Consider the following 12,839-nt stretch of genomic DNA (forward strand, 5'->3'; position numbering starts at 1 on the left):
TCTCATGGGACACGATAAAGTACATTCACTGTCCATTGGGAATGTGCCACAGCCTCTGATTTGTGTCCTTTCTCTATCATACTTTAGAAACCTTCTGTAGTTTTTCAACCTTGTTTTTCAGTGAGGATGGGTGCGTCTTCTCAGGAACTGGTGTTGACTAGTGGATGAACTTCAGCAGATACAAAAGGATAAACCAACTATCTTCCATAGGTGATAGATCTTTAAATCCAGAATCTGGAACTTGTGAAGATTGGCAGAGCTGCGTGGTAGATCCTGTGAAATGATCCTGAGGCACACCCAGTGGGAGAAGGTGCTGTGATGTTCATAAAGGAAGTGGGTGGGAAGGCTGGAGTCTATCTATGGAGGCGAGCCACAGTTCAGGGACACCAGTAAGTGAAAGAGAGTGCTCAGAGGGAGATCCCGGAGGCAAGACCATGTCGTTTGACCTTGGTAAGGTGGGAAAAAGGAGGTGGCTGAGAAAGTCCTGCCATTCATGCCAGAGCAGCCTTTTTGTTTGCTGGCTGCCTGCTCCTTGCACTGCCGAGGCATGCTTTTATTCTGATAATTGTATGCGGTTCTTCCCTCCTGAAAAGCTGCTTTCAGTGTCAAGCAGCATCATGGTTTATTACAGTGTCATTTTCAAGTTACACCGACAACACAATAGCAAAAGATGTGCATGTCATGTCTCATTTACTCAGTAGCACGGTCGTTCAGGGGCATCTTCTGCATCTGCTGATCCTCTTCAAGCAATAGATTGAGCTGCAGTCCTGAAAGTGCACCACATTATTTCTTAAAATTGCAGCTACTGGAATAGTGGAGGTGGGGGCAAGCCCTAAAGAATACATCACTGAAAGCCTCCACGAATCATAAGATCTACTTCTAGTGCTCCATATAATTAGCGATTAAAATGAGTAAAAACAAAGCAGCAATTTTCTTATTGATCCCTCAGCAAATAGTTCTGTCTATTTTCTTCTGCATTGTTTCTTCTTATTAAATAGCCTTGAATAAGAAATGTCAGTCAAATGAATTTAGATTCCTGGTGCTTCAGACAGAAATCAAAGCAGGATTGAATGAGGAAAGATAATTAGAGAGAGGAATTCCACCTCCACAGACTTCTTCCCTTGCTCAAGGAGTGCTGATTTTATCTAAATTGCCAAAGCCGTGAGCAAATAAGAGGTGATGGGAATTATAGACTGCAGATGCTGAGACAAAGCAAGGGAGGCTTTAATTAGTGCGTTTTAAGGTAGAAATGAATTTCCAGGGAATAAATTATTTGACGGGAGACATATGGAGCTTCTTAGAGGTGAAGTGAAAAGCTTTTTACCTGCCAGAACCAGGGCTCACGGGGTTGTGCCTGTCTTGTAGACGTGAGTGATGCATCACTGAGGTTTGAAGCACATGGGCATGATGCCTTTTTTTGTTTGCATCCACTTGCTTGTTTTGGATGCGGAGTAAATCCCACTGCTGCAGATTCCCAGTGATGCAAAGCAGGATTTGTTCCATCACTCACATTTACTAGCTGAAGTGGATCTACCATTGCTGAGGAGCTGGGAGTTAGATGTTGAACCCCCAGGTATCAAAAGGAAGTTATTTTCCTTTCAGGTTCCTTTGGCATCCTTTCTTAGCTCTGTTGCCACTGTCTCATCACACTTGCAGACACGTAATGGTACTGGGAGCTTTGCACACTGACCTTTCTGTTTTTCAACAGATTTTCACAGCTTCTCTTAAAGTGAGACAGTGACAACTCTACCATTTGGAGGCATATAGATTCCTGTTTGAATTGATGGAGCTTAAACAAAGCCATTTAGCTGGGTGCTTTAATCCCAAATTCACTGACTTCAGCAGTTATTCAGGCTCTTAATTATTCACTCACTATGCTCAGTGCAAAGCACTTTCTCACCAACCTTGTTGAAACAGGCAGAAGCGGGGCCAGGGCCAGGTCTGATGGTTGTGTTATAGGAGTGCTTACAGACCCTCGATTCAGGTGCTGCACAAACACAGAATTGAATGTTTTTGCCTCTCCAACACCATTCTCTTGTGCTCTGAGAACCGGAAGCCAAACCCATAGAGGGTCTGGTGGACAGAAGGGCCAGCCCCACAGCATCTTACTGACAGCCTGGAGTTTGCTGCCTGTGGTGGCCTACGTGAGATAATGAGTGTGACCTGGAAGATCAGCGTGTCCTTCTGGATCCATTTGTTTCTGGGAAGAGCCACCATTTGTGGTCTTCCAAAGACCCTGTATAACAAACAGAGCAGCGCTGTATGTCACATGGGCACGTAGAGGCCACTCCATCTCACCTGATGGCCTTTGCTTGGTCTTCCTAATGAAGAAAATTGAAGTCTGACAAAAGATAAGAAAACATGCACCTTCTCTAAGAAAAACATCACACTCACTGCTTTTTCTGATGTTCTGGTTGCCTATTTCAGATATTGCTATTTTTTCCTACAGATTGATTTGTATTATCCATGATAAACCAATGCAGTCAAGAGATATTAAACGTTAATGTGTTTATCTTATGGCAAGATAGAAATGTTGCAAACTTTTGAGCTACGGGAAGAAATGGGCTAATTTGAGATTTGTTCCTAGCCCTCGCCATGCGAATGGTGTCGCTGCGAGCCCAGCAATGAAGTTCACTGTGTTGTAGCAGACTGCGCAGTTCCCGAGTGTGTCAACCCGGTCTATGAACCAGAGCAGTGTTGTCCGGTCTGCAAAAATGGTAAGAAAGTACTGTATTGGCTTTAACAGAGATATAAAGGAAACATTTCATTAAATGTCATTACCAATGCATCGCCAGGAGGTTTGCTTCCATTGGCACAGACTGGCACTGGGGCTGTGAGTTCTCCTTGTGTGTGGGTGTCAGATACGAGACAGCTGCTCTGAAAATTAAGGCTCCCCTTCCTGTGTTTTCTCATTGACTTTGGTGTGATTGCTGGCTTAAGTAAGGCTTTTTAGGATTGAGTCATGATGTTGGTGATGGTCATTTCATGCCATTGCTTTATTTTTTTCTCATGATTAGTCTCACGTGACATCAAGTATCCAAGGAAAGAGCAGAATCTTTGTCCCTGCATAAAGTGCCAGTGATTATTACTTAAGGCTCTGGGGAAAACTCACTGAGATCAATGACAGAACTCCCTCTGGGTCTGCTAAAACTCTGGCCAGCCCAGTAACACTGTAAGTTGTGTGCTGGAGTCTCTGTGTGTAGCATTGGCCCTCACTGTCTTGCTGAAACAGTTTCATGAATTGGTCTTGGATTTGGCAATACTTCCAAGAAAGGCTTTGGAATGGCTGAAAGTACCTCTTTGGAAAATAAATCTGCTTCCAAGAAGGTCTCTCTGGTCCCATTCCACAGCCCTTAGACATATACATTTCTGCAAAAGCACCTTTCTCCTAATGCAGATATGAAGACAAATCGAGAGGTGAGCTGGCTTCACATAAACCCTTTCATGGCTTTCTTAACATGTAAGTGTCTGCATCAGCTCGTCTTCTCATCTTTAGAATTTGCTATCCTTATGTATTACCCCCTACACTCATCACTGCTGTAGAATGAAAGAGTAACGGTTGCTTTTGGATCACAAATGAAAATGTTTTCAGAGAAATAACATTTTCAGCACATTTTCTGGTCTTCTAAGATAGAGAAAAAGCAAAATACTGGAAATCCAAAGTATTCCTACCTAAAGAATTGGAAAAATTCTGAGCAGTTTGGAAAAGGTTTTCGCTTAGAATTTTATGTTGCTATTGAAAAGCAGAAAAACATCCATAGGAAATGTCATTAGTTTGTCATCAACAAACTTTGGAGAGAAGGTGTTATAGCCAGCTCTATCTAACATCTTGGGGTATGGCCCATCTTGGCAGGGTGTGAGGTTTCCAGCACTGGAAGAAGACTGTCGAGAAGTACCCTGCACTGGGAGTTGCAGTGGCCATCCCTGTATCTGTCACCAGACAAGCATTTACAGGGAGGCTCATTTAAACCCAAATGAACAGCGTTAGTGTGTGTCTGATCACCTCTGTGTTCCCTTTGCATACAGGGTTCCATGCTGGTTCACATCCCACAGATCCAAGCTGTGAGCATTGCTCAGGCTTCTCACGAGTACATGCCGAAAGGTGTCTTCATAGAAGTCCAGGAGCTGCTGCATTTCCCTACCAACCCTTCCCCACCGTGACCATTTCCCCCAGTAAATGAAGAACTCCACGGTACAGGGCAGTGGTTGGACCCTCAGCTAGATGCCAAGGGATTCATTGTTGGGGCTTTGTCCATGGATTTCTTGAGTTTCTCTACTCCTCCCTTCCTTCTCCTGTTGAAGACACAGATAGAAAGCTCCCTGAAACCTGGTTTAGGCAGGGAAGTATTTCTTAACACCGTCTTAAAAGCAGCCTACGTACGCACCTTGGGTGTCTCTGGGGCCAGGGAGGCCAGGGCTTGCAGTGAGTGAAGGCGATGTGCTGGTGTGGTCATCCTTTGGGGCGTATCTGCATGGAGGTGCTGTGGACTTTATCCTTCAGAAGCAGAATGAAATAATTCACAAAGAGACAGAAATGAGGTGGTGCCAAAATAGTCTCTGTTGTCCCGTGTTGCTCTTCTTGGATGTGGCTTCAAAAGCAGAGCCCACTCTTCACCTCCCTCTTAACATTTTGGTAACTTCATATGAAAGAATAACAGAGACGGCTGCGTCTCTTCCCCTCTGAAACCCTCTGACAAATCCTAATGAATGAGGATCACAACACTTTAAGCTGTCTGCTCATCTTGAGACCACAATTTTATCTTTCGGCTCTCCACTGCAGCCAGTCAATTAAAGTTCGGTTTCACAAATGCATGAAGATAACACAAGCTGACAGTCCTACTTAAATGACCAAGCTCCCTTTTTCTTTAATGTCTTTTTTTCCCCCCCTTCCATCTAGTAGCTTTTGCTTCCTACCAAAGCAGTGAAGACATTACAGTGCCATGTCTCGGTGTGATGAAAAGGTTTTAGCTCAGCCTCAGTGTCTGCGGTCATCCTTTTAGACTGGCAAAGAGAAGAGCTCAAGGGATATAGCTGTTGGGGGGGAAGAAAAAGTTAATCCCCGGAACCACACGTAGTGCAAATCCTCATTTCAGAAGCTGATCCTTAAAATTTTTGGTGTTTGGGGTTAAAACAGAGCCCTGCATCATTTGCTGCGCTCTGCTAGCAGCGTGGTCTGCCTGCTTGCTTAGCTGTTGCTGCCATTAAGTGGAGAATAATTTCCTCTTGATACGTTCAGATAGATTTTTGTGCCTTTCTTAATTATGTCTTGCCAAGGGCAAAAGTGCTGCGAAGCAGCGAGGTTAATGCAAAAGTCTGTTGATGTGAACGTACCTGACCCGAAGATTCATAAAAAGCCAATATCAATTTCCCTCCCTCCGCCATCGTTTAAGAGCAGTCTGAAAAGCGGATTTATCCCTTATTGTCAAAAGAAATACCGAACTGTTGTCTCTTGCCTCGCTGAGCTCGGTGCAGCTCGCGCAAAGCCGGCTCTGCTTGACGAGGGACCCGGAGCAGAGTTCAGCAGGAGGTGATTTTCGGGGCTCCCGTGTCCCCGTTTGTCAGAGCGTATCGTGAGGGCGATGGCTCCAGGTGCTGCGCAGCATTTCTGTCGCAGAGATGAAAGGTCACTGGCTTTCACGTTTCCTGGTAGTGACAGACCGCAGAATTATGGCCTCGAGACGTTATTTCGAGGCGCTGTGGCTGCTCCAGACAGAAGTGTGTCAGCTGTTGTTAACTCTCTCCTCTACAGGATCAAAACCCTGCCTCTCACTGCTAACTCCCAGCTCAGGGCTGCCATGGGCTGCGTCATCTCTCCTGTCCACAAGCAGTCCTTCAGCTCATGCCACAGCCTTTCCAAGCAGAAATCTCCCCCACAGTCCCCATCCTCCTGCACCTAGGGCCCAGGTGTTATTCTTACTCCTCTGACCCCACACTCTTTGTTTCCAAACCTCCACTTCTTCCTCCCCATAAGTCAGCTCTCATTATGATGGCACGTGGTTGTTAAGTCCTAAGTGAGTTTGTAAGGACGAGGGTGGATAGTGATAGGACTAGGGGGAACGTTCTTAAACTGAGACAGGGAAGGTTTAGGTTGGATATTAAGAGGAAGTTTTTCACCCAGAGGGCGGTGAGGCAGTGGAACAGGTTGCCCAAGGAGGTTGTGGATGCCCCATCCCTGCAGGCATTCAAGGCCAGGCTGGATGTGGCTCTGGGCAGCCTGGTCTGCTGGTTGGCGACCCTGCACATAGCAGGAGGTTGGAACTAGATGAGCATTGTAGTCCTTTTCAACCCAGGCCATTCTATGATTCTATGATTCTATGATAGGAGGGATCCCTACTTTATCATCGCTCATCTCTTCCCCCCCTGCACTTTGCAAAGCCATGGGCCATTGGCACATCCTTCCACCTTTTGCTGCTCTGCAGAAGCAAAAAGCAGTGTGAAATAAAAATCAAATGTGGTTTCAAATGAAGCTCACAGTGCATGAGGAAGGGCTGGAGGAGAGCAGAGGGCGGCAGGATTCCCAGGGGCCCACCCAGCTCCCTGTTTCACAAATTGCTCCTTCAGAAACGTATCCGAAAATAATCTCGGCTTTCGCAAAAGTTTGTCACTGGGGGGGATTCTGTGGCACAGCTGTGTCAGGGAAATTAACTTAAAAACTCCAATAAGAACTACAATAGAATTGTTAACTCCTTTCCCCTCTCTGAAGTGTGAAATTCTTTTCAGAGCATTTCAAAAGCGCCTTCGCCCATTTACACGTACATTAACGAAATTGCTAAAATATTAGGCTTTGCCTTGGCACTTTCATTTACTTGAGGGATGAACAGAATAAGCGCTGTATGTTTCTATTTGGGGGGTCTGGCTTTTGCTCTTAATTCAATTTTTGATGCCACCAACCCTAGACCAAAGCATTGGTTACGGAATAAGACAGATGAAAGCTAAATACGTCCTGGTCAGCGTGCTTACTCTAGTGTGGGCTTCTGGAGTCATTCCTGATGAAATACTGGGCAGCACGAAGATATTTCCTAGATAATCTGACACCCAGTCTTTAATTAAAGCTTTAAATTATTGCAGTTGATGCAGATTTCAAAGTAAAGAGGCTGATCCTGCCCTCCACATACAAGTAAAAGATTGCTTTGACCTTCAGCAGATTTTACCTTGGTGAAGTAGCATATATTCAGGTGAAGCTGTTACAGATATTTATTATAATGTGCTATAAATATTAATAATTCCATTCGAGCATCTTTGTATTTAAGGGTATGAGCACAAAACCAAGTAAATAATAATTTATTTACGTGCACATAAAGCCACAGTTTACCTAAGCTTCTCTCTTAATTTACTGAGAACGTAAACTTGCTGCTCATTATTTCTCAGTTGGAGTTAATTTGAAATAACCATTCTGCAGCCCAGCCTGTTCCTTCTGTCACACCGTGTGTTTTGCCCAGAAAATCCCTGAGGATCGTCCCAGCCCATCAGAGCTGAGGGCAGCCTTTCCTGTAACAAACATGCCTTACGTTTGTTCCAGAGTGGATTTTGCATGCTGCTTTGTAGAACAACACCCAGGGGCTGACCTCTGGGGCTGTCTTTTCCTAGTAAGCAGTCTGTGGAAATGCCTTTTTTTTTCCTAAGCAGGTGTTTTTTTGGCATCCCCAGGAACCAGAGGGGTGCCCAGTTGGCTCCATGTGCCTTCAGATGACAACCAGGGGAGATGGTGTGGGGACATGGACAGGCAGCCCCAGGCCAGGCTACTCCCAGCCTGCCATCCACCAGGAGAAAGCATGTTCATTAAACCTATCCTACTTCCATAAATTAGACAGCTTTCACTTGGATGGGGAGACCTCGCAGCAAAACCTTGTTGCCTAGATATTGCCCATTTAGTCACTGGCCATAGCTGTTCCTTCTGAAGCAGCAGAGAACCCAAGCAGCTCCTAGGTACTGTGCAGGAGCAATGCAGGGTGTTAATTTTGCAAAGCCATTTGGGATTTAGGGGGAGAAGAGGCTCCATATGAATGTAAATCAGTTATTGTATTTTAAGTGAAAGCAGTGGATTAATGGTGCAAGTTGTTAACCAGTACTGACAGAAGGAACATCCCCACGTGGTCTTCATTGTTCTGAATTATCAGATATCTTGAATGTGCCAAGATTTTAATATCATATAACCCATTGCCTGGATATTACGTTACCTGTGCTTTATTGCATAAATAGAACTTGTTATTTATCTGCAAGATGTGGATCGCTGAATCTCCAGGTGATTGTTTTGGAAAGCATCTGCTTCTTACATGGTCATTGACAAAAAAATCCATGAGATGAGGAGAAAAGTTATTGAAAGTGTGAGGAAAGAATGAAGGTCTGGGGTAGAGGATGTTTTGTCTGCCATTTGATTATATGCAACTGTTGCTGAATAAAGACAACACAGAAAATGTGGCAAGACGACATGAGAAGACTTCATATACATTTGCTTTATGGAAAACAGTGGTTTGGAGCCATGGGGAAATTCCTTTAGGAGAAAAAAAAAAAAAAACTAAATAAAATTCCTCTTCTAATTTATTTCAGGAAGTCCTGAAATGGCCAGATTTTAAGGTTGCAGTTAAAAACCCTTCAGTCAAAGTCTATGCAATATGCTGATTGCTTGTGCAGATGCAAGCTGAGCGTGGCCGGCCAAGACGAAGACGTATCCCCACACTGGACCTTGTTGGACTCCACAACTCCATCCATAGGTGCTGGAGAATGAAGCTGGTAGAGCAGCGTGGCCGTGTCACGCTTTTGCTCGTGGTGGATAAAATATCTGTGGAAGCCAGATGGATTTTTGAGCACTCAGTTGACCCCATCGCCACCAGCAACCCATCCCGATGGCACGTGAGGGGCCAGAGGAGGGATTTACCCTTCTTCAAGCAGCATTTGCCCAGCACATGGGGACGGGGGAATGCTTCGCAGCCTTATGTGCAGATGTAGAGCCTCCATCCTGAATCAGGAGTCTTCCATTTTGGACACCAACACGAGTCAGGAGTCTTTTTCCATTTTTGCAGAACTTGTAGAAGCTGCCTTACCATTGTGACGGCAAAGCCCGTCAAGGCTTCATGCCTAGCTATGAAAATCAATGCTTTTGAAGCTTGAACACGGAAGAAAATTCCTGCCACTACAAAGGATGCTTTTTTGATTGTTTGTCAGCTAATGTTCTTTGTGTTTACCAGCAGGAATGTAAGCTGTGGTGCCCTGTTAGCTCAATTAAAGGAGCGATTTGATTAGCAACTGAGGAAGAAAGGGATTGATTTGAAAGCTGGTAAAAGATCAAGACTGAAAACAAGGCAGTGTATTTGGGCTAGGCCATGATTGACCTGACAAAATACTTCAATGCTTACTTTACTGTTCCTTTAAAAAGGAGTTATTTCACTGAAATTGATTTTCAGTGGTGTTTGTTCACCTCCATTACTTCGGGCCAAGTGTTTAAAGGCAGATAGGTGCCAAATTTTCTGATGAGAGTGAAGTGCAGAGGTATCCATGCAGCCCTCGGTTGGTTTTGAAAGTCTCACACAGTTGGATTTTCCAGCTTAAATATACTCAGGACTGTGACCTGCACCCTGTGGACACAGCTGTTGGAAGTCATCTAGAATTGGTGAAGAGCTTTGGATAAACCTTCTAAAACTTGCCATCGAGCGGAGTTGGGTTGAGTATGGTTACTTCCTGAAGCGTAGAAGGAGATGGCAGGAGCTGAAAGCTATCCTGAATTTGTACTCAGGACCCTAAACATGTTCCCATGCCTCCACTTCAAGCAGAGCTTGGAATGAATGTCTTTCAACACCCTAAATGGCAGGAGGGTGAGAAGCTGTTTGCTGGATGAGACTTGCTCCACAGCTCTTGTGAAACAGGCTCAGATCATGGAGGAGTGGGAAATGTGTTACACGTGGCCTGCGTTGTTCTTCAAACGGAGATGGTTGTGAAGAAGCATCTGCTTACTGGGGGTGACCCCTTGGGAAAACGTTGCTGAGATTTGTGTTTACAAGTCTACGGCGGCAGTGGTTCAAGATCCACTATCGTCATAGTGGTATTTTGTAGAGGAGTGGTGGGTTGGTTGGGATTTTTTGGAGAAGAAGGTCCTAGGCTGAGGTTGGGAAGCTGTTGCAGAGCCCAAGCAGACTAAACAGTATTGGAATCCAAGCAGGCGTGGTTACTGCTGTTCCCCACCTAATTGAATTCTGAGTGTTACGCAGAAGACTAAAAATGACATTTTTATCCAATTACATTGCTGTAAACCATGCGAGAGAAACCCACAGCCAGATCCCGGGTCTGTGGTACTCAGTGTAACCCCAGCAGAGGGGCTGACTCATATTTACTCCTGCTGAGGTTCTGACCTGCAGTAGCTAATTTCTCTGGGTGACTCACAGGCAAACTGCAGAAGACTGGGGTGCTTTGCATGGTCAGGCTTTCCAAAAGGATTACAGATGGTTTTGCTTTTGCTGCTCTGAAAGGTTGGGCTTATTAGGCATATCTGTATGAGAAGAGAGGCATGACACTGTCTTCATGTATTTCTAATTTAATGAATGTTTAATGCTTCTTTTATTGGAGCCAACATATATGTAGAGTAGGGGACTTTAACAAGGGGTTGACTTATGTCAAATAGTTGATGTTTGACCTGCTCCTTTTACATGAAATGCAGACTTTACAAAGCAAAGAGACTGTAATGAAAATATGAATTAAAGATTAGAGCTGAGCAAGTCCAAGAAAACTTAGAATTCAAAAAGGCACTTGGAAGTTTTCTTCTCCTGCTTCCCTCTCCTTCCCTCCACTTTCTCAGCTGTCTCCATTCTCTCTGCTCCATTGGTAGGGTCTCACATCTCAGCTGCTGGTCCCTGTTGCCCAAAGATGTCCTTCTGCCTGTGAACATCAGCATCCATTTCCTTCCAACCCCTTGTACTCATACTCCTCCTCTCTTTGTGCTCTTGCTTTGCACCGGGGTGTTCACCCTTTCAGTGCAGGTGTGAGAGCTCAGTGCTGCAGCACAGGTTGGAAAGAGCTTGGCTGGTTGAGGGTAATTACTTGGTGGTTTTTTTTCTGTTTGTATTTAGAAAACCCTTGTGCTGTGTTGATCAGAATTTATACCTAAGGTTGAAGAGCTTAGGCTTAGTCATCAGCAAATAAAAGCCCAGAGGAAGAGAGAATCTTGCTTTATTTGCTTCAGCTGGTTTTGTTGATGTGGTGTGGTTCCTCCTGCCCCGCTAATAGAACAAAATAAGGGATGGATGGGCAATGAGTTCACCCACCAGACCCTCATCTTCAGCACTATGTGTGGGGGCCCCCTTGGTTTATTCTTTCTAGATAAACTCTGGTATGTACTCATCTCATTGGTACCCGGGAGTTGCCACAAGGAGTTCAGTGCGTAGCTTGAAGATATGGTACAATCCCACAGCTGATGTAAACGGATGCATCTCATTTTGCATAAAATAAGCCATGTTTTCCTCCCTACTGGGAGGAAATGTTGAAAATGTTTTGTGGCAGCAGTTTTGTTCTAGTAGAGAAGCTCAGAGCTCTAAGAATAAATGAAGCAGGAGCTGATGTACCAAAGCCAGAAGCCCCAGTGTCACATGCAGGGTTGTATTGTGAGATGGGTCTGCATGAGGGTGCACACACGCAGTTCTCCAAGATGCTTCCATGCTCGGGCTTTCTTTGCTGCATCTTGTAGAGAGTATAAGAGGAGGAAGGGAATGTGCTGGCCAAAAAGTGCTGACTCACGGCACCATGCCTGGGAAAAAGGCCAATTATAGCAAACTTGCTGTTCTTACTCTTAAAAAGGTCGGGGGAAAAAACTTGGAATGATCAGCTGCCACCATTTTAATGCTTCCAGAATGAACCAACTCTAATCTTGGAAGAATGACTATCCATCTAGATCTTTATTTTATCGTAGAATCACAGAATGGTTTGGGTTGGAAAAGACCCTTAACGGCCACCGAGTCCAACTGCCCTGCAGTGAGCCCATCCCTCGATGGGGGAGGGATTTCAGATAAGGAGGACAGAGGTGCAGGGACTTTTTGATGATGATGGATTATTTCAGATAACCTGCTCTCTTAAAAAAAAAAAGAAAGAAAAAGAAAAAAAGAATAGCAGAGATCTCAAAACTCCGATTGTGATGTGAAAACATTCTTCCTGATGGGCTCTCGTCCTCACTAAGGTAAGCACTGAGAACCAGAGTAGGACTGGAGCATCCCTGGGTGGTGGCCCATGCTCAAGGTTAGCTCCATATGGACCACTGTCCAAATGCTTGGGGCATGCTGGGGGAGGCAGATGGAGGAGCCCTTGTTCAGTACTGCATTGGTTCTCCTGTGCATCATTAGTGTTTGTCTGGGCTGCTCTCTGCCTTGTGAAACCCAGCATCATGCTCTCATGCCACCCCTCTCAGCGCTTGGCACATCCAGAAAAGGCTGCAAAGGCAGGAGAGGATCCCACACCGGCTCCTCTGCCTGCATCTAAGGAATCACCAGCCATCAAGCACAGCTTGATTGGTGCAGTGCTCCAATTTCCTAAGGGCCAAGGAACCATTCTAGAAGAGCCTCACCGTGTGATCTCTGACTCACCAAGCCACCTCTGACATCCCAGGAGCTCCTTTGCATGTGGATTACTCACCTACATGGCTTTGTGGCAGTGTCCTGATGCATCATCCCTCCTCTACAGCTGGCAGTGTGAGCAATAGCCCCTCCCACACCTGCCATGGTGTCCCAGCTCCAGGCAGGGGCTGTTGGCAATTAGGGATGGGATTGATCTGGTTCTGGCTGACATGCTGCAGGAGGTGTCTGCAAGGCACTTCTGTCCTCCCTGTGCTGCAAGATTTTTTGGTTGCTTTTCAATCTGCATCA

At 45.3% G+C, this 12,839-nt stretch overlaps 1 protein-coding gene across 3 annotated transcripts in view; it reads left to right on the forward strand.

The window, feature by feature from the left end:
* The window catches only part of VWC2L (von Willebrand factor C domain containing 2 like), a 38,214-nt gene that overhangs the window by 14,196 nt on the left and 11,179 nt on the right, over positions 1–12,839 (forward strand). For 2 of the 3 annotated variants that reach the window (XM_010713297.3, XM_010713296.4), the window contains exon 3: positions 2,588–2,717. In XM_010713297.3, the coding sequence (XP_010711599.1) occupies positions 2,588–2,717 (130 nt within the window). Of the gene's footprint in view, positions 1–2,587; positions 2,718–8,547; positions 11,151–12,839 lie in introns of those variants that run through there. The other variant, XM_085227605.1, reaches the window with a different exon arrangement.

Source organism: Meleagris gallopavo, chromosome 7, assembly GCF_905368555.1.
Source record: "Meleagris gallopavo chromosome 7, MGAL_WU_HG_1.1, whole genome shotgun sequence".
NCBI classification, from domain to species: Eukaryota; Metazoa; Chordata; class Aves; order Galliformes; family Phasianidae; genus Meleagris; species Meleagris gallopavo.